Source organism: Ovis aries, chromosome 1 (genome assembly GCF_016772045.2).
Source record: "Ovis aries strain OAR_USU_Benz2616 breed Rambouillet chromosome 1, ARS-UI_Ramb_v3.0, whole genome shotgun sequence".
Lineage (NCBI taxonomy): Eukaryota > Metazoa > Chordata > Mammalia > Artiodactyla > Bovidae > Ovis > Ovis aries.
This window is the reverse complement of record NC_056054.1, coordinates 266,671,628-266,693,068: the sequence shown is the minus strand read 5'-3', so window position 1 is coordinate 266,693,068 and position 21,441 is coordinate 266,671,628. Positions and strand designations below refer to the sequence as shown.

Below are 21,441 nucleotides of genomic sequence, written 5' to 3'. Positions count from 1 at the left end.
GTATACTTCCAGTTCTATTTCTGAATAATATTCCATTAAATATACACACACACACATATATATTCATGCCACATTTTATTTATTCACATTTATTCACTGGTGCTATTTAATAAGTTGTTATTTCCACCTTCTGGCTATTGTGACTGATGCTGCTCTGAACATTGGGGCACAAGTAACTGTTTGAGCCCCTGCTTTCAGTTCCTGTGGGCACGTGCTTAGGAGTAGAATTATTGGATCATGTGAGCTATTTTAAATTTTTTTGAGAAATCATCAAACTATTTTTCGTGGGAGCAGCACCATTTTTGCATTCCCACTGGTAGTGCACAGGGGTTCCAGTTTCTCTACATCCTTTTAAGCCCTGCTATCCTTTTGTTTCTTTTTAAAGTAATAACCATTATAATGTGTGAAGTAGTAACTCGTGGTTTTGATTTACATTTCTCTAATGACTAATCCGGAGAAGGCAATGGGACCCCACTCCAGTACTCTTGCCTGGAAAATCCCATGGACGGAGGAGCCTGGTAGGCTGCAGTCCATGGGGTCGCTAAGAGTCGGACACAGCTGAGCAACTTCACTTTCAATTTTCACTTTCATGCATTGGAGAAGGAAATGGCAACCCACTCCAGTGCCTGGAGAATCCCAGGGACGGGGGAGCCTGATGGGCTGCCGTCTATGGGGTCGCACAGAGTCAGACACGACTGAAGTGACTTAGCAGCAGCAGCAGCAATGACTAATCATATTGAGCATCTTTTCATGTAATTATTGGCCATTTGTGTGTCTTCTTTGTAGAAATGTGTACTTAAGTCCTTTGCTCGTTTTTGAACTTCTTTGTTGTTGAGTTGTAGGAATTCTTTCATATTCTGGATATTAATAATTATTTAGTATTTGATTTGCAAATATTTTCCCCCAATCTATGGATTGTCGTTTCACTCTTTTGAGTGTGCATCCTCTGATGCACAAAAATTTTTAATTTCTATATAGTTCAGTTTATTTTTTCCTTTTGTTGCCTGTGCTTTTGTTATCATATTCAAGAAATCACTGTCAAATCCAGTGTTGTGACGATTTTGCCCTATGTTTTCTTCTAAGAGTTTTATAATTTTAGCTCTTAAGTTTGTTTTTGATCCACTTTATTTTTATATATTGTGTAAGATAAGGATCCAAGATTGTTCTTTTGTATGTGGGTATCCAGTTTTCCTAGCCCTACTGTTGAAAAGAATGTACTTTCCTCTTTGAATGATCTTGCTATCCCTGTTCAAAATTAGTTGACCATATATGTGAGGATTTTTTTCTGGGCTCTATATTTCACTGGTCTGAATGTCTGTTTTTATGATACCATACTGCTTTTATTTGATTACTATAACTTTGTTGTAAGTTGTTACAAGTTTTGAAGTCACAAAGTGTGAGTCCTTCAGCTTTGTTTCTCTTTTTCAAGACTGTTTCCCTATTTGCAGACCCTTTAAATTTCATAAGAATTTTAGGATGGGTTTTTCTATTTCTGCAAAAAATTATATTGGGATTTTGTTGGTGATTGCAGTGAATCTATAGATTGCTTTGGGTGGTATTAACATGTTAACGGTATTAAGTCGTCCAGTCTGTGAACATGGATGTCTTTCCATTTGTTTCTGTCTTCCTTAGAATGAGGATAAAAAGTTGCTCAGGGGACTTCCGTGGCGGTCCAGTGGTTAAGACTCTGTCCTTCCACTGCAGGGGGTGCGGGTTTGATCCCTGGTCAGGGAACTAAGCTCCATACGGCATGGCCAAAAAATAAATTAAAAAAAAAAAAAATACCGCTCAAATTTCTTTTTGTTTTAATATCATTTTTATAGTCTAAAGTGAATATAAAATAGACAGCAAGTAGTAAGTCATTAGCAAAAACCATAAAACAAGAAATGCACATTAAAATGATCTATAACAACCCCATTTAAGAATATTCCAATATCGAACTGTAAATTTCAACAATGCAAAACTGCAGTTACTTTTGCATCAACTTAATAGAAACCAAGTAGATACTTTTTTCCTTGCCAGTGTTAGAAGTCTAGTAATATGGTTTATGTGGCTTGTATTATTTATTTAGAACAGTATCCACTTTGCTCTGTCTAGTGTTTCCAATGCTGCTATGGAGGAGCTGTTAGCAGCTACAACCACAGGCATCCTGAGGCATATTGCAACTGAAGAAGTCACCCAGGAAAGGGAGCGGAAGGAGGAAGAGAGGCGGCGGGCTGAAGAGGAGAGGTGAGTGTTTCATCCCTGCTGTGCATGGGGCAGCATGGCTGCAGGAGAGAGCCTTCTGCAGCCTCGGATTCTCTTGCTTTTGCCCGCTGCACTAGTTGGACTCACAGCTCACCCCGCACCTCTGTACACTGTGGCCCAGGGCGTGGGTGATGGTCAGGGGAATGGGAATGGGGTGGCTGTGTGACCTTCTACTGGGACCAGAGGGGTCAGGTCTGCCGACTCAGCATAACTCAAATCCCCTCTTGCCAAGGTCACAGAGTGTGGTGACTCGTATTTCTTGTGCTCTTTCTCTTTTTCCTTTAGGTTGAAACAAGAGAGAGAATCAGTGTTGACTCAGCTGAGCCAGGACCTGGCCGCAGAGCTGACAGAAGTTGTGGTGACAGAATGTGTGAGAGAAACCTGTTCCCAGGAGTTGAAGTAAGTGAAACTCTGGTGTCCTGCAGTGTAAGGCGCATGGGTGGGCAGGAGGGGGGTTAGCTCAGGCTGGCTGGCTTTCATCTGCACGTGGAGTGTATCTGCTGGTTGACTAGACACTAACAGGCCCTCCCTGTGCTTGTGTCTGTTACTGCCAGAGAGGCCCTCACTACTCTCATCTTCCTGTAGACCTTGCCCTGGGCTTGGGGATGTGTCTGTTAGCAAAAGAATTTGCTGATAGTCTTCTCTACACTGTTCATTTTTCTTAAGTAGAAGATCCTTTCCCTTGTTTCATATGTCGAAAGATTCTTTTGCGTTATCTCACTTAAGAACTTCAATGCCACGCTTCAGGAAAGAGAGGTTCCATTGTGCTGGGAAATCTGTCTTTGTGTTTCATTTCCACTGGGACAGGCCTGCAGCCTCTGGTGCAGATGGAGACGCAGCTAGGAGGCAGAGTGTGTTATTGCATGTTTCTTTCCATTTTTATTAATTGGGAGTCTATGTCACTGCTTCCTATAACAAGAGACCTCACAAATGATGGGTATTTGTCTGTTGTTATTCCCAGGAAGGGTTATTAGGAGATAGCAACACCTAGGACTCATTGACATGCAGGGCAACTGCTGTTCTCTGTAGTTCCACGAGACTTGAACTAGAGTTCAACCCCAGGATGTCTCTACCCATGATAGAGGATAGCTATTGGAAGTGGGTCTTGCCTGTTTGAGCTTCTTTGACTTTGATAATAAACTTCTCATCAGGTATCGTTGATGAGAAGATAGTTTACTTGTTTCAATGACCATTTAAAAATTAAATTTCTAACTATAAAATAAAGGCTTATTTCTTGACTGTTTATAAGGGCCATGTTGGATCTACAACCTTATACCCTGTACCACTTTAGTTCTTTTTCCATCTATCTTTTCAGATGTCTGTGCCTTATATGAAATAAAATCTTCAAGCTTTTCTTATGGTGACGACATGATTTCATTTTAGAGTTAAGGACGTGGACTTGTATACTTCCAGGCAGGCCCTGTGTGGGCCCTTGGGTGCAGTGTCTCTTATGCTGATCGGTCGCCCTGTTCCCTAGGAGTGCAATGGAGACAGACCAGAGGGTTCGTGTGGCCCGCTGCTCTGAGGATGTCTTTGCCCATCTGGTGGACTTGTTTCTTGGGGAGGAAATTTTCCAGACCGCAAAAGAGACCCTGCAGGAGCTCCAGTGCTTCTGCAAGTATCTCCAACGGTGAGTCCCCTGTCCTTACAGATAGAGTCAGTGCACACAGAGTATCTTTTACCAAGATTATACTTTCACAGTTGATAATACACACATGTAACATGTTCCTTCCTAAAGGGTATAAACTAAGTAAAGACTTAGATTGGGATGGGGGAACTGTTCTGTATTTCAACAGATACACATAGGTAGCCTTCTGCTGTTTACCCAATGTGCTGGACATGGGGAGATGGCCATGAACAAGCCAAGTGATAGCCGTGTACACCCTGTATAGGTGAATTTGTAAAACATAATTTTTAGTGAAAAGAAAAACAGTTCTTAGGGAAATGTGTACAACATCTAAACTGTCTATTCCAACTCAATAGGTTGTTTTAGATTTATGTATAGTAGTACAACCCTAAAGAAAGGCAAGAAAATAGCAAACATAAAGCTGACACAGTGGTTACCTTTGGGAACAAGAGGGTGAGTGACTGAGCAGTGCCCGTGGGTGCTCACGGCCACTGCTTCTTAACTGCATGGAATGATGTGGGTGTTTGACTTATCATTAGTCTTTAAAATGGGGGTACGTGGGTTTTGTATGAAGGGTGATTCATTTCATAATAACGTTTAAAAAAGTAATAGGGTGCTTGACAGCTACAACTGTATAAAAGGAGATTTAGTGAGAAATGAGTCTCCATTCCAGGAGGACCTCTGAGCTTTGTGTGGTGGTTGGCACAGGTGGGAGCACGCTCACCGCTCTGTGCTGGATGTGCCTTGACGCCCTCTGACAGGAGGTGGAGGCCTGACCGCAGTAGCGCAGTGGCCCCTCTGCGTTGTCAGCACGCTGGACAGCACCTGGCCCCTGCTGGGCTTCAGCATGGCCTCTCCTCTCTAGTATGACAGAGAGCGCTGCAGTGGCCACCCTTGTACAGACATTTCACACACATGCCTGCAGTGTCTGAAGGGAGATTCCTGTCAGTGGTGTTTGCTGGGTCAAAGGGTACATGTATCTGTGTTTGTATCCATATCAGCAAATGGACCTCCAAACATTGTTTAGCATTCACTCTTTTTTTTAATATTTATTTTTGTATTTGGCTGCATCAGATCTTCTTTGTGGTATGTGGACTTCTCTCTAGTGGTGGCACAGGGGCTTCGTTGCCTCCCGACATGTGGAATTTTAGATCCTGACCAGGGATCAAACCTGTGTCCCCTGCATTGGAAGGCAGATTCCTAACCACCAGGGACGTCCCCAGCATTCAGTCCTAGGTTCAGTAGTTTCATTGCCCACCACCGCTCATTCTCTGTCATGCATCCCTGCACCTGAGCTTTAGTTGTGTTTAATTTCTCAGTTTGAGATCTGTTGCTGAAATAGACCTAAACATGTTGGCAGAAGATGTTTCTCCTGTTAACGCTGGAGGTGTTCTGCATTTGCCCTGTGGCCGACCTTTACAACACCTAGTGATGTTTGTCCTCCAGGTGGAGAGAAGCTGTCACAGCTCGCAAGAAGCTAAGACGCCAGATGCGGGCCTTCCCTGCGGCGCCCTGCTGTGTGGATGTGAACGACCGACTGAGGGCGCTGGTGCCCAGCGCGGAGTGCCCCATTGCGGAGAAGAACCTGGCGAAGGGCCTCCTGGACCTGGGCCATGCAGGGAGAGTGGGCATCTCCTGTACCAGGTCAGCACCAGGGCCTCCCAAGTGCCTCCTGGCCCAGCTGGCCTTAGGAGCGTGCATTATCGTGTGTGTGTACAGGGCAGACAGGTGAGGCCAGAGGCGGTGAAGACAGATGGAGAGTTGCGTTTTTGAAGTGCAGCTTGCTCTGCCTGCTGTGTTTTCACTTACCTTTTCCCCTTAAGACACTCCTGGTCCTGCTAGTCGAATTACCTGGAATTCTGTGCTTTCTCCTCACCTCCCTAACTCAAGGATGCATCACGGCCATTCTCGTTAGTGGAGCCAGAGGTCCATGCTGGCCTCACCCTCACCCCCACCGCGCACCTTCTGCCATCCTGGGTCTGCTGCAGCAAGCAGTGTTTTAGCAGCTCTTCCTCTGCTTTCTTGTCTTGCCTCTCACAGGCTGCCTCTCTGTGTCCCCCCGCATGGCCCTCCCTGCCTCTCCTCCTGGCTACTCCACGGGTGCCTGGATCCCTGCCCCGGTTCTGGCTTCAGCTGTGCAATCCTGGCCCCGCAGGGCGTGACCTCTCTCTTCAGACCACGCCATTGTTGCCTCTGGAGAGGACCTCCCAGGGAGGGGCCTAGGAGGGCCACGTGGAGGGGCAGCAGCAGCCCCCTGTGCTAGGGCCTTAGGGCATGCCTTGTCCTTCCCAGGCTGCCACGAGGTGCTCTCTCTGAGAACCAGGTCCACGCTGCTGACAAACTGTGCAGCTGCTCAGGTCCCCAGTCCCGGGCCTGCATCTGGAAGCAGGGTGGTGGCTGCGCAAGCCTGTCTCTGATACGCTGTGTGTGGTCTGGGCATTCGGGGTTCTCTGTGACCCATGGCAGCCTTGGCCCCGCTGCCTCCTGGAGTCGAGGCTGCTTTACCTGCATCAGGACGGCCCTCTCTGTGTCCGTACCCTTCCGTCTCCATCCCAGCCCCCTGCCCCTTTTTCTCCTCTGCCTCTTTCCCTTTAATCTCTGTCCATCCTGCACGCTGACAATTCCCTCCATGCGTCACCAGTGAAGGCTTCCTTCTGGTGTCCCCAGCTGAAGTTTGGAAGCTGCTGTCCTGGCCCGCTGCACTGAGTGCCTCCTCTGTCTCACAGGGACTAGTCTGACCTCCCTGCCCTGGGTCACCTCCGGACTGAGACCCACCGCCCTACAGCTCACCCCTCACTGCCTCCACCACCAGCCCTTTCTCACATCCCACCTGTCTGCCGGTTTTGGCCTTTGGCGCCTACAGCCTGGTGTTCTCATCCCCACAGCAGTCAGGTCACCTCACATCCTCCTGAGGTCCCTGGGCTCCTCTCTGAGTCTGTCCACGGTGGCCCACATCTGCCCCCTGGCTAGCCCACTGCCCTCCCTGTGCCACTTCTGTGTGCATGCCGTGGCCCTCCTGATGTGGCCTGGCCTGTGCCCTGGAAATCCTCATGCTGGCTCCCCCTGTTTCCTGCTGGCCTATGCTCCCAGGTCATCTCTGAGCACCGTGTGTATGTCCATACACACCGTCTACCTACAGGAGCCCCTCTCTCCTGTGAGAGCATGTGTTCTCTAAGGGCAGGAGTTTTGTCTATTCACTGCTGATCTGCCATGACTGGCACACAGTAGATAACTGCTTGATAGTTGTGAAATGAACAAGTCCTTTGACTAAGCTATTTCTTCATCAGAAAAAGTTCTCTGTCTGCTGAGTATTCCCCACTGGGAGACACTTCCTACCCAGTCACCTTGCACTCAGAACGTCGCTGGATGCTTGTCCGCCTCCTCTGTGGGCGCTGAGCACGCCTCACGTAGGACCCCTTCATGTGGTTCCTCCTTCACAGGTTAAGGTGGCTCAGGGACATGGTGGCGCACCAGATGAAGGTCCAGCACTTCCACCAGCAGCTGCTAAGGTTGGTCACCCCTGCCCGCCCTGCCTGCTGCTCCTGCTGGGGGCTTGCAGGTGACTTGGCTGTGGCGTTCTATCCCTTCCAGTGATGCGGCATGGGCACCCCTGGACCTGCCGTCCCTCGTGGCTGAGCACCTCCCAAGACGGCAGGAGCGTGTGTTTTGGAAGCTGGTGCTGGTGTTGCCTGATGGAGAAGAACAGTCCCCAGGGAGTCCCAGCAGGTAAAGGAAGGTTCCTTCTGTGAGGCTGGGGGCTGAGTGAGGGGCCAGGAGTGACTCCTCCCTGAGCCTCGGGCAGCTGGGTGTGTGTGTGAGGGTGGTTGGTTGTCAGCCCTGTGCATTCCTTTCCTGCCCGGGACACTGATGCCTGCTTTCATTTTGATGCTTAGCTTTGCAGGCTGTTTTGTTTGTGATTTGAAGTTGACACTTGAGGTCATTCACATTTTAATCTTGTACAGTTGGCAATGGTCTTTGTCCAGAAGTATTTAAGACTTGATGGTGACTTAAAGCTGTGCTAAGGTATATTAGTAGAGCCCGTTTCATTTTAGACTCTTGGGGAAGACAGTATAGTTTGTTTGCTGTAGTTCCATTTTTCTCCTTAGGAAAAAAAACTTGGCAGTTTTCAAAAGAAATCCAGAAAGTTGACATGGCATTATTTCCTGTAACCAAGTTGCTTCCAGAGACCATACTTTTAAAGCAGCTACAGAACATATTACTTTTCTTTTTTAACAGCTTTTAAAGATGTAATTTGCATATCATAAATTTCTCCCATTGAAAGTGTACATTTCACTGGTTTTAGGGTATTCACAGAGTTGTATAACCACAACTATCTAATTGCAGAACATTTTTTTTTTCAGGTGATGGTTCTACTTTTACTTTTATCAGGAACTTCATACTATTTCACATAGTGGCCGTACCAATTTATATACATTCTCATCAGTGGTTCACAGAGGTTTACTCTTCTGCACATCCTCAGCAACATTATTTATTTCATCTTTTTCATAGTAGTGTTAGTTGTTCAGTTGTGCCTGACTCTTTGCGACTCTATGGACTGTAGCCCATCAGGCTCCTCTGTCCATGGAATTTTCCAGGCAAGAATACTGGAGTGGGTTGCCATTTCTTTCTCTAGTAATAGCCTTCCTTTTTCGTAATAGCCACTCTAAATGATGTAAGGTGATCTCTCTTTGTGATTTAATTTTGACTTCCCTAATGGTAGCCAGGTTGAGCATCTTTTCATGCACTTTTTGGCTATTTGTATGGGCTTCCCTGCTGGCTCAGATGGTAAAGAGTCCACCTGCAATGTGGGAGACCTGGGTTCGATCCCTAGGTCAGGAAGATCCCCTGGAGGAGAAAATGGCAACCCGTTCCAGTATTCTTGCCTGGAGAATCCCCATGGATAGAGGAGCCTGGTGGGCTACAGTCCATGGGATTGCAAAGAGTTGGATGTGACTGAGTGACTCAGCACAGCACAGCACACGTCTTTTTTAAACAAAATGTCTATTCAAATCTACTTATTTTCTAATTGGATCATTTGTGTTTTGCTGTTGAGTTGTAGGAGTTCCATATATATTTAGAATATTAACTCATTATTAGATATAGGGTCTGAAAATACTTTATTTCATTAGTTGCCTACTGCTTTTGTTTCTTTTACTGCAAAGAAGCTTTGTAGTTTGATATTGCCCCAGTTTTTTACTTTTGTTCCTTGTGTTTTGGGGCTCACATCCAAAGAAATCATTGACAGTACCAGTGTCTGGGAGGTTTTCCCTATTCTAGGAGTTTTATGATTTTAGTTCTTATGTTTAAGTCTTTATTCCATTTCAAGATAACTTTTATTTGTGCAGGATAGAGGTCCAATTTTGTTCTTTTTATTATCCAGTTTTGCCAGTACCATTTTTTAAAGAGACTATTCTTTCTCAATTGAATATTCTGGGCTCTGTTGTTAAATATTAGAAGACCATTTATGCAGGTTTTATTTCCAGGCTCTCACTTCTGTTAGTCTGTGTGGCTCTTTTTTATGCCAGTTCCATACAGTTTTAGTTACTATAGTTTTGTAATGCAATTTGAAATCAGGAAGTGTGACACTTCCAACCTTCTTTCTCCTATTTGGTGGTCTTCTGTGATTCCATGAAAGTTTTAGGATTAAAAAATATTTCTTTGGACTTCTGGTTCAAGATGGTGCAGTAGAAAGATGTGGGCTTATCCCTTCCTGCTAGTGTTATAGGCTTCTTGTGGAGGTGTGGGCTGGCAGGGGCTCACCACAGGGATGGGGGCACTGGCAGCAGCAGGCTGGGAAGGTCCCCCTTGGCATAAACGCTCTTGGAGTTTGCCATTAACCTTATGATATGGCCCAGGGCTGGAGAGCATTTTTTCTCCTGGAAAGAAATGCATGCCCATTAGCAGTCCATCACTCCTTTCCTGCAGCCCCTAGCAACCACTCATCTGTTTTCTGTCCCTGTAAATTTGCCTGTTCTGGTCATTTCATACAAATAGAACCTGAAGATATGCTGTCTTCTGTGACTGCCATCTAGCACTTAGCATAAATGTTTTCTAGGTTCATTTATGTTGTAGCACGTATTAGTCCTTCATTTTGTGGCTGAAGAATATTTGGTTGCATGAATATACCACATTTTATTTCTCTGTTCATTAATTGTTGTTCCCACTTTTTGGTTATGAATAATGCTTCTGTGAACATTGATGTATAGGTGTCTGTGTGGACATATGTTTGGAGTTCTCTTGGGTTTAAACCTAGGAGTGGAATTGCTGGGTTGTACGGTAAACTCTAAGGACCTTTTCGATCGTTCAACATCTTTTCTTAGGGCTTCCAAATCATACATCACATCAGAATGAGTGCTCTCTCCTCCTACCCAAATATATAACCCAGTAGAGTTCCTAACTCCACTTAAAAATCATAGCCTGCTTTGTTCAGATCAGTTTCATAGTAAGATTTGATGTGTATGGATCTCTATCTGTGTGATATTTCTCTTTGTGGTTCACATTTAGAACTAGACTTTCCTTCAAGTGTTATTTTCTTTCATTCACAGAATTCTATCACATTGGTTAAAAGTCAAGTTCATGGGCGGTGATGGCTCAGTGGATGACATATACGTTGATGTTGGTGGGATTCAGACACTCACTCTCTTTAACACTCTCAGCAGCAAAGGGGATCAGACAATTTCTGTCAGCGTGTGCATCAAGGTGAGTGATAGTCACTTAGTGTATTTACTTCTGTAACTTTCTTATTTACGCTCACTCCCAGACATCACGGGAATCATATAACTCCCCTGCAGTGGCTCTGAAACAGCATGGGAGGCTCAGGAGCAAGTGTTGTATCGTTCTTCCTTGTGTCTTGAGGACCCATGTACACCCCCTTGGTGTGAGAGACCAAGCTAGATTCTCAGGATGCAGTAAGTCTCCTCTTGGTTCATGGACCTCTCTTTAAGAAATTGGTGAAAACTAGAACCATCGTAAAAGGTACCTGTATCTCCTTATGTGTTCTGCATACAATTCAGAAGCCGTGAACTCCATGGACCTCTGGTAATTAACCCAAGAGAGTTATGACAGCATTACACAGAAATGCAGTGTTTATTGCATTTCATATGGTCTGCCAACTGCTGACATCTTTATTAAATAGCTTCTTGATATATCAAGTCTTACCAGAATAATGGTTTTTAGTCTTATGCAGTTTTCATATAGGTTCAGTGTTAGGCATTTCAGGTTAGTTGTTTTTATTTTACATGCAGGTTATCCTCAGCTTTTGATTGTAAGTTCTACTTTTTGTTCATTATAGGTGTTTGTACAATACTGAGCTTAATTGGTTCCCACAGAGAGTCTTATTTAATGAGAACCTGTTTTCTCATTAGCTTCAAACCTGCATTAATGAATTTTAGGTTTTACTGTGTGTGTTCAGAAGTAAAACCAGATGCATATTTTATTTACTTAGAAAATAGCCGTGCAGGGCAGGAAGTGTGGGCCTCAGTGCTGAGCAGCCCTGGCGTTGGCAGCTGCTGCTCTGGCCAGCTCTCTGGCCTGGGTCTGGTGCGGTCCACAGTGTGGGATCCATGACTGGCTGCATGCTCAGAGCAGGCGAAAGTTGCCCTCCCGACCGTGTCCTGACCCGAAGGTCTCACTCCAGGCTTCTCCTCTTCCGGACTGTCTCCTTCATGGCACACCCTGGGCATCTGCGTGCGACACTCTAGTCCACATTCCTTCTGTCCTTGGAACTGCTTCAAATTGTAGTGTGACTATAGGATTTTTGTTTGTTTCTTTCCATTTTAATACTGTTTAATATTTTTCTTAATCATGAAAGTAATACATATATAAAACTTTAAAAGTATAGGAAATATAGAGGAAATACAAAGATGGTAAGAGCCCTCTATGCTTTCACCATTCACAGGTAACAGAAACCCAGAATCTGGGACATGTTCTTCCCCTCCTCCTAGGATAATAAAGTCATACTTCACCTACTGGACAATTAGTTTGTTCTTCTTGCCTTTAGTCTTTCGATTTAAGTCAAAGTAATAACTTGCATGCAGTTAAAGAGTCGGATAGCATGGCATAACTTATGATGATGAATTGCAGCCCCTGCACCATCTCCTAGCCCTTCTTTCCAAGGTTTGATTTCTGTCATGTTTCCATATTTATACTGCTGTTTCTCTATCCACTTTTAGATCTTCTCTGCTGACTTACTATTAAAACAGGTGTATTTGATCTATTATTATATAATATGTTACCTCCAAATGTGGCAGCTTTGGGAATTCCCTGGTGGTCCAGTGTATAGGACTCCGTGTTTCTACCACAGGGGGCCTGGGTTTGATCCCTGGTTGGGGAACTAGGACCCTGCATGCCACGTGGCTGAACCAAAACAAGCAAACTAAAAACACAAACCACATGTGGCATATGTAAGTAACGAATGTTTGTTACTCACAGTTTCTGTGTGGTAGAAGTCCAGGTGTGGCTTAGGTCCTCTGGGGCATGATTTCTCAGCAGGTAGAGGTCTGGGCTCTGGTCTCTCTGAAAGCCTACTTTTCATGGTTGTTGGCAGGATTTACTTCCTCGTAGTCCATGCCACGTGGGCCTACATGAGGCAACTCACAATAGGGCATCAGCCAGCTCCCGTGAGCTGAGTAAGCTGGCATTATCTTTTTAACCTAACCTTCATGGTGGCTTTCCATCATGTTTGTCTGACTTTGTCTGTTAGAAGCATGTCACTAGGCTCAGCCCATCTTCAGGGCATGTGATAATGCCAGGACTTTAGTGCTAGGAGGTGGGATTATGTGGGCTATCTTGGGGCTGTGCACTCACCCCACTAGGTGAGGCATGAACTCTTAACACCCCACTTGCTCTCAGCTTTCCCCATCTTCCTGGTGGTTATGTGGTCACTTTATAATATCTCAGAAACTGAGGTCACATGTGTGTGCTCCAGAACCAGCAAATGTTCTGTGACTACATTTATTTTTTCTGTACGTAGTCTTTGCTACATTATCTTACTTAAGAGGGTGCCATTCTCCTGCTCCCATTTGGGCTGGAAACGTGTCCCAGGGTGTGGCTGCCTCTGGGGCCTCCATACCAGGAATTCAGTCCTACTCCTCCACTTCTAACCCTGACCTTGGTTCCTCGGCCCAGGTACTGACTGTGGGTTGGTATACTCTTGCTTGAGACAGCGCTGGCGCCACGCATGGGGGCCCATGAGGTGACGTGTGCTATACAGACAGAATTCTTAGAACAGTGCCTGACCTATCCAGCACTTGGTACTGCCATTGGCAGGAGCAGCAGCAAAATTTTTTCTTGGTTTAGTCTCTTGTTTGATGGAGCATGTTTTCCATTTTCTTCCAAAGGAAGAATGCAATGGGAGGAGAATTTTCGGAGCTCTAGCCTGTCTGAAAATGTGTTTACCCTCACATTTGCTTCATAGTTTAGCTTGGTATGTAGAATTATGGGATGAAAGTTACTTTCTTTCTAGTTTTATTCCACGGTCACTGACCATCCAGCATTGCTGTTGATATGTCTGAAACTGTTCCCGTTCCTTTCTCTGGCCTGGCCTTGTTTCACTTGGGTGCCCACTTCCTTCCCTCATCATCTGGGAAGGTCCTTGATGGGACCCTTGGTGTGTCCTTGTGGACTGGAGACTGATGTTTTTGCATCTTGATGACAATCTGCTTTCCTACTCTTTTATTCTTCTCTCTTAAACTCTGATTAGACCAATGTTTGACTTTATCAGTTGATCTTCTGAGCCTCTTCATCCTTTCTATCCCATTTTCCATCTTGTTTTATAATATTTCCTTTTTCTTACCCTTATTTTACTTTCTCATATCATCTTATGACTATTTCTGGATGCATCTTCAAAGGAAATTAGGGTTTTTGTGTAAGTTTTCCTCTGTTCCATGTGGTATCCATTTTCTTAGAGTTTCTATTCTGTTACTGTAGTTTTTCTCATATGTTGAAGGCTCTCCTCAGACACCTTATCTGAGCCTGCCTATACCTGAGTGAGGCCCTAAAAGGCTGGTCATAGGCCTGTGTTTGGGGTGGGGTGGAGGGTAACTGAAATGGCAAGCCAGCCTTCTTTTGGGGGATCTGGGGATCGATTCCTTAGGTTGTTTGGCTTCCTGGGAAAGGACTCATCGTGTCTCCTCCTTGTGCAGCTTCTGGTGCTCTGGAGGGTAAGGTGGGGGGCGCCCACTGCCTGGTCCCCTCCTCTGTGCCTGCGATGCCCCCGTGTTGGGATCCTCAGGACAGGATGCTGGCCCAGGGCCCAGGAGGACAGCTTGTGCTTAGAGGCAGTGGGGTGGATGACCTGTGGGCCGCTGTCTCATGTGTGACTTGTCCTCCTGGCCTGGCGCCTTGGCCTGGCTCTGGTGCCGCAGGCCTGGGCTCCCAGGGCTTTTGCAGGCCCAGACAGCCTGGTCCCTACTCACCGTGTCTGCAGCCCTTCAGTGTGGCATCCTCTGGTTCCTTTACCTGTCTCTGCACTGCTTTTTAGAAATGGGTAGGAATCCCTTTTCTGCTGCTGGCTTGCCTTTCCTTTTTTCTGTCATTAAAGGCTTATTTGTTTTTACACCTGTTTGAAATAATTGTTACGATTAAACTGCTCAAACATAGTTCTCACCAGAGGCTGGATTCATTGTTTCCCCACAGTTTCTTGTACTAGTTCTCGGCCTCCCAGAGGGAGGCCAACCTGGAGTGCAGTGAGCGATTGGCTGTGCTTTCTCTGGGGCTGATGCTCACTGTTGATCTGTCCATCAGTGCGTCCATCTTGATGGTCTGGGTGCCGTTCCAGGTGGCCCACGGCGCTCTTAGTGATGGTGCCCTCGATGCCGTGGAGACACAGAAGGAGCTCCTGGGAGCCAGTGGGCTCATGCTGCTGCTCCCTCCCAGAGTGAAGAGTGAGGATGCAGCAGAGGAGGACGTGTACTGGCTGTCGGCCCTGCTGCAGACCAAGCAGCTCCTGCAGGCCAAGCCCTTCCAACCTGCGCTTCCACTGGTGGTTCTTGCGCCCAGCCCAGGAGGGGACGCCGTGGAAAAGGACGTGGAAGAGGGTTTGTGAAGGCAGTTCCACTTCTGAGCTGGCATGTTTAATCAGTGGGTAGAGCCTGGAGTCTGAGAAAGTGCTGGCGGCGTGGTGCTGCCATGTGTGACAGCAGCCCCTGCAGTGCCTGGCACAGGGCTCGGGGTCAGGGTGGCGCGGCGTCTCAGCTCGTGTGCATGTCTCCACCAGGAGATGGCTGACTGGTGTCTGTCTGTCTTAAAGGTCTGATGCTCCAGGATTTGGTTTCAGCTAAGCTCATTTCAGATTATACTGTTATTGAGATCCCTGATTCCATTAATGACTTAAAAGGCACGAGTAAGGTAAGGTTTCATCATTTTTAAAGGTCTAACAAGATATTTTTTTCCCTTTCACTCTATCTTGAATTTAGTGTATATTACGCCTTATATTTTAATTTTACGTTTTGACAGGAAACTTTCTAAAATTATAAGCAGATATCAATATAAAAGATAAATTTTGCCTGCTATTGGCAACAAGTTAAATTTTGTAAATTTTTTTCAGAGGTTTTGTTGTTACAGATTTAAACTGTGACACTTCATGTCTTGTATCTGAGTGTCAGATGTATGATTATTTTTGTAGGGTGGTTGTCCTTGGAATATGAAGAAATAACGTTATAAGAGTTTCCTTAAAAAGTCTGTGCTGATAATTACATTTAGGGAAAGAAGTGTTGGGACTTAAAAATAACTACAGGAAGAAAGATAAAGCATCCAGGCATGGAGTGAAGCTGTTAGTCCTTCTAAGAACTGAAGATGTAGTTTTATTTTCAGTGTGAGGTGGAGAGGGTGTGCATGGTGCTTCCCTTGGGCTTCCAGCCCTTCTGGGTGGCAGGGGTGATGGGAATGGGAGCCCTTCTCGGGGTCCCTGCTGTGTTGGTCTCCAGGGAGACCAGATTCAGCTGCAGTGGAAGCTTCTGCTCCCCTCTGGCATGGTGAGAAGCTGCTGTTCCGGTGGCATCTGCTGTGGCAGCTGTGGGAAGGGTGCCTTCAGGAACCTCCTCCTGAAGAACAGCGTAGATTGTTGAACCAGAACTCTCCCCACTGTCTTTGCTTCTCAGGTTTCACAGGCTGTGCAGTGGCTGGTCTCCCACTGCCCCTGTGCCCTTGACCTTTGCTGCCAGACCCTCATTCAGTACGTGGAAGATGGGGTTAGCCGGGAGTTTAGCAGCCGGTTTTTCCATGACAGAAGAGAGCGGAGGCTGGGCGGCCTGGCCTCACAGGAGCCAAGTGCCATCATTGAGCTGTTCAACAGTGTGCTGAGCTTCCTGGCCTCTGTAGTGTCCTCCGAGCAGCTCTGTGACCTGTCCTGGCCCGTCGCCGAGTTTGCTGAGGCAGGGGGCAGCCAGCTGCTTCCTCACCTTCACTGGAACGCCCCGGAGCACCTGGCCTGGCTGAGGCAAGCCATCCTTGGCTTCCAGCTTCCACAGATGGATCTTCCGCCTCCAGGGGGTATGTGCTCGTGCTGAGGGGACTGGCTGGAAGGAGTGTGGTGGGGGGGTGCATTCCCCAGATCCTTTTTGCTGTAGGGACACTAGCAGGCGTTGGGCACCACTGTGCTCCCTGGCCCCCCATGGCTTCCACCCGCACTTGCCTTTGGGTTCAGATGTCAGGACAATTTGGGGTCTTCTGGAGCGGGAGCTGTTGGCCTTCCACCGCCAGCTGAGTGGTCTGTGGGTGTCCGCTCAGCCCCAGGAGCGGGTGTCAGGAGGAGTGCTGAATCCAGGCCGAGGGCTTCTCAGTTAATAGCAGGTCCCATCTTACCTGCACCATGGCCTCTGGGAGCATGGAGACAGTGCAGTCCTGTCTCCATGCTATTGGCTCTGCTTGGGCCATGGTGCTCGGTGCTGTTGTAACACCAGTTTCTTCTCTGTTAGAGAAGCTTATTCTGTGGCTCTGGCTGTGCCCGAGCCCAAGTGCGGCTTCTGGGCTGTCCTGACACAGATGCTATGGGCTGCTGTGCTGCAAGAAGCTGTCCCTTCCCTTGCTGATGCTGATAGGAGGGAGGGAGGCTGTTTGTGCTCACGGGGTCTTGGTAGGGCCATTTTCCTCTGGACCATGTGAAGCAGAGGCCTCAGGCATCCTTCTAAAATTTGAGGTGTGATCTCCAGTAGGTCTAACAGATGTTTGCTGCTGAAGGAACCCAAAGGGAAACAAACTTCACTGCGTAAATCCTCTGTGGTGAGCTAGGTCGGTCCTCCCTGAGAGAAGGCCACACCTCTGGGACCAGATCTCCTTGAGTGCTTGGTCAAATACAAATTCCGGGGTGCGTCCACAGACCTGTGTGGTCAGCTCCCCCTAGTGTGGACCCTTTGTTGTGAACTGTGGCCTGGGTAACTGCATCCCTTACCTGGACACAGGGAGGGAAATGGACTTTCTCTAACAACTATGGTTCTGTTGTATTCAGAGTTGAAGACTGACTTCTCAGCTACGCAGTTGCCTTCTAGGAAAAAAATACAGAGTGAAGAACATTGCATGTAGATTTCTACCGAACCCTGTTAACTCCTTGGTGCTTTCTCTCCAGCTCCCTGGCTCCCTGTGTGTTCCATGGTCATCCAGTATGCCTCCCAGATTCCCAGCTCTCGCCAGACGCAGCCTGTCCTGCAGTCGCAGGTGGATAGCCTGCTCTGCACCACATACAGCAGGTGGAAGAACAGGCGCCCCTCCCCGGGACGGGGGGCTGGGCCCTCAGTTGCTGAGATCCCATGGGATGATGTCATCGCCTTGTGCATCAACCACAAGCTAAGGGACTGGATACCCCCAAGACTTCCCGTCACATCAGGTACTTAGTGCTCGGTGCTGAGGGGCTAGCTCCTCAGGAGACTTTCCTGGTCCAGTTTCAGCAAAGAAAGATGTCTACTTGACATTTGTGTCTTTCCTGTGGGTCCCCACCCATCCTTGCCCTAGGACTATATCTCTTCAAGCCAATGACTTCCGGATGACTTTGGGAAAAACTGAGAAGGTTCGGTAGAGCCTGCACCCATCTCCCTGAAATGGGCCCCTGAGTTTGGCTTTAGAGAGACCTGGGCATAGACACACTGGGCATAGAGGTCTAGACATGAGCCTCTCTGGACCTTGAATGACCTATGGACACATGGAGCATATTTAGCTCAAGCATGGAAGTCACATGATTGTGTGACTTGTTAATCAGAAGGGCTTGTCCTTTAGTCAGTAAATTTAAGCAAACATCATCAGGTGGTCACCTGTTGCTCTCTTGATAATCTTTTCTTTTGTATTGTTTTCTCAGAGGCACTGAGTGAAGATGGTCAGATATGCGTATATTTTTTTAAAAACCATTTGAAAAAATACGACGTTCCTTTGTTGTGGGAACAAGCCAGAATGCAGACGCAGAAGGAGCTACAGTTGAGTCAGGGCCGGTGAGATCTGTGTTCAGTGTATGTTTCTGTCATCCCTCAGCCAAGAGAGTAAACTGTATTCTCTTCCAGAGTATACTACAGAAATTCACATCCTGTACACGAAATCTAGGTGACTCGTGGTAAAGAACGCATCTGCCAATGCAGAAGACTTAAGAGATGCGAGTTCTCTGGGTGGGGAAGATCCCCTGGAAGAGGGCATGGCAACCCACTCCAGTATTCTTGCCTGGAGGATCCCATGGACAGAGGAGCCTGGCAGGCTACAGTCCATAGGGGTGCAAAGAGTCAGACACAACTGAAGCAACTTCGGACACATACACGAAATCCAGCCCATTGTGGGAAGATTCTAACAGATAATGGGGGGCAGATCATTCCCATGTAGTAGAAACTGTTGTAGAGCAGAGAAAAGCAACATCTTGTTTTATTTACTGGACGAACCTGACCCTGAAGTCGTAACATAGCCAGGAGAGTACAGACAGAAGGCTGACTTCTGATCTCAGTTACAAACCTAATCCAAAAAATACTAAGTAAAATGTTAGCATTTGTAGTTTTGTAGTATATAAAAAACTCACAAGCTCACTTTATACCGTGCTAAACAATATGAACAATAGAAATCTATTCATGTAGTTTGCTGCCATTTCAGAAAAATAAGTGATCATTTCACTAGGTGTTGAAATGCTTTCCTTAACATTTATAGCCATTCCTTCTTCCCCTCCCCAAGAAAAAAGGATACCCATTCCCAATAAAATTCCTTACTAAACTTGGATAAAATTCCTTAGCCTGATATGGCTACCTACCATAAAACTAGCCCAAAGCCTCCATGCTTCTTGGTAAAACATGAGAAACACTGAAGTTAGAACCAGCCTTGAACTGTCCCTGACATCACTGTTGTTCACTGTTCTCCTGAAGACCCTGCCCAGTTTAACACACAGACACGGTGGCATAAATATTGAAAGAAAGAGAGGAGGAACTGTCGTTTCCAGAGGGTAAAATTGTCAGTTCAAGATCATCAACAGTCACGCCGTTAGAACCATTCAGCATTTACCACGGTGATCAGACAGATCAACCTACAACCTACAAAAACTCTCATTCACAATGGCAACAAATCTAGAACGTATGGACACAAACTGACCAGGAGAGGTGCTAAACCCTTATGAAGGGGATTCTCAGGGCCCTGAAGATACAAAGAAAACCTTAAGTAAATGCCTTGTTAACTGGAGGATGCAATACTAGAAAGATGTCAGTTCTGAAACTGTAAAGTCGAGGCGTTTCTTTTAAAAAAAAATTTTTTTTAATTGAAGGATAATTGCTTTACAGTATTGTGTTGGTTTCTACCAAACAGCAACATGAATCAGCCATAGGCTTACCCATGTCCAGGGCATTTCTAATCAAAAGCCCAAAAGGATGTTTACCCCTGGTCTTAACAAGTTAATTCTAAAATTCTTCAGAATGAGAAAATTTATAGCAATTGCTGAGAAAATTTTGAATAACAAGGAAGGTCTGTTCTACCTGATACCAAAACATAAAGTTATAGTAGACAAATGGATCACAATGGAAAAAATGAAAGAACCATATGTGATAAAAGTACCATGCCAAATGAGGGAAATTAATGAGGAGAGGACAGACACTGGCATCTGTTTAGAAAAAGCATTAGACCCTCACCTCCCGCTGCTATAATCATTACTTCCAGGGAAATTCCCTGGCATTCCAGCAGTCAGGACTCAGCACTTTCACTGCCTACAGTCGTGGGTTCAATGCCTAATTGGGAAACTAGGATCCCACAGGCCTCGAGTCACAGCAAAAAAAAAAAAAAAAAATCCCAGATGGACTTAGGAGCTAAATGCAAAAGTAAGAACCTTGCCAATATTAGGGGAAAACAGAATCTGCTGCTAACCCTGGAATGGGAAGCAAAACTTCCAGTAGAGAAGCTTTGGGAGCCCAGCTGCCCAGGAGAGGGGAAGTTCCTGCAAGACAGAGGCTGCCTGCCCTCAGCACCCGTGCCCGACCCCAAAGCACCCCCACTCTACCTGATGCCAGAGGAACTCTTTCCTCCCTCTCTTTGTTGACTGTAAGCATTTCAAAACATGTACTTACAGTTTGGGGATAAGATCTTTTCATCCTTCTGGAAACAAGCTTCCTACTCCATTACTTCACGTGTGCCGCAAAGGGAAGAGAGGTGTGGAGCGCAACCAAGAGGGGCGGATTCCCAGCTCGGAGGATCTGATGCATGGAGCCTCGGCCCAGGAGCTCCTGGCCCAGTGTCTGTCTAGCAACCTGCTGCTGGAGAAAGAGGAGAGCAAGAGGTGAGGCCTGCTCCCTGAGGTTCCTTGTGTCCTTTAGGCCTCTTCTTGCTGGGTTAGCAAGGATCTCAATGATGAGACTGTTTGAAAAAGAAGGCAAGTCAGATGTGTGAAGTGTGAGGACAGAGGCACTGCCCTTGATAGTGTGCCTTACACTGCTTTATTACTTGAAATCAGTTTCGTTGATTGTGTCTCACTGAAGGTCTTGAGTTTCCTACTGGGAACTGAGTGTGGCTGGCTAATAAGCCTCTGTGGAGTGTGGCCGGCACCTGCTCTGTCTATCTGGCCAGCCTGACTGAGGATGTGGGTGCATCCCCACACTGCAGGTGGGCAGGAGCTGGAGCCGACCCTCCTCTGCCTCCCCCACCACCCTTGTTTATGATTTTACCAAGAAAGAAAACCTGCAAGACAGGAGTTTGCACTGTCATCCCCTTGCCTCCTCTTGCACTGTTCCCTCCAGCAGCTTCTGTCCTGGAGGCAAGGTCAGTCCCTCCCTTTGGTTGGACTCTCATTTCCCACCCATTCAAGGACACTCGTCCAGTGAGAGTCCTTCGCTCTCCTGTCAGTGCACAAACGGGAAAACATGCTGCCATTTCTCCCTGTCTTGGTCCCATTTCCCTCTCTAGTCACCACCTCTGTTTCTGCTCCCCTAGGACATGAATTCCTCAAAAACTGATTCTCACTTTTCCAGTCCTCTTTGCCAGTCTTCTGCCAGCCAACATCCCCTTGGCTTACCTTGTACTCACTTCCAGTCTCTGCTCATGTCTACTCAGCAAGGACCTCCTTACCCATCTTACCAGTCCGCCCTGTGCCCATGTCTCTGCTTTGTCTTTCTAGCCTTCAGACGTTTCCCTTG

The 21,441-nt window shown here is 46.7% G+C and overlaps 1 protein-coding gene across 8 annotated transcripts in view; it reads left to right on the top strand.

Moving 5' to 3' along the window:
• The window catches only part of MCM3AP (minichromosome maintenance complex component 3 associated protein), a 45,248-nt gene that overhangs the window by 21,486 nt on the left and 2,321 nt on the right, over positions 1-21,441 (top strand). For all 8 annotated transcript variants that reach the window (XM_042238061.2, XM_042238054.2, XM_027961331.2 and 5 more), the window contains exons 15-27: positions 2,098-2,229; positions 2,533-2,646; positions 3,725-3,877; positions 5,321-5,518; positions 7,315-7,383; positions 7,466-7,600; positions 10,420-10,573; positions 14,652-14,910; positions 15,123-15,220; positions 15,973-16,363; positions 17,436-17,693; positions 18,159-18,288; positions 20,382-20,588. In XM_042238061.2, coding sequence (XP_042093995.1) covers positions 2,098-2,229; positions 2,533-2,646; positions 3,725-3,877; positions 5,321-5,518; positions 7,315-7,383; positions 7,466-7,600; positions 10,420-10,573; positions 14,652-14,910; positions 15,123-15,220; positions 15,973-16,363; positions 17,436-17,693; positions 18,159-18,288; positions 20,382-20,588 — 2,298 coding nt within the window. The remainder of the gene's footprint in view (positions 1-2,097; positions 2,230-2,532; positions 2,647-3,724; positions 3,878-5,320; positions 5,519-7,314; positions 7,384-7,465; positions 7,601-10,419; positions 10,574-14,651; positions 14,911-15,122; positions 15,221-15,972; positions 16,364-17,435; positions 17,694-18,158; positions 18,289-20,381; positions 20,589-21,441) is intronic.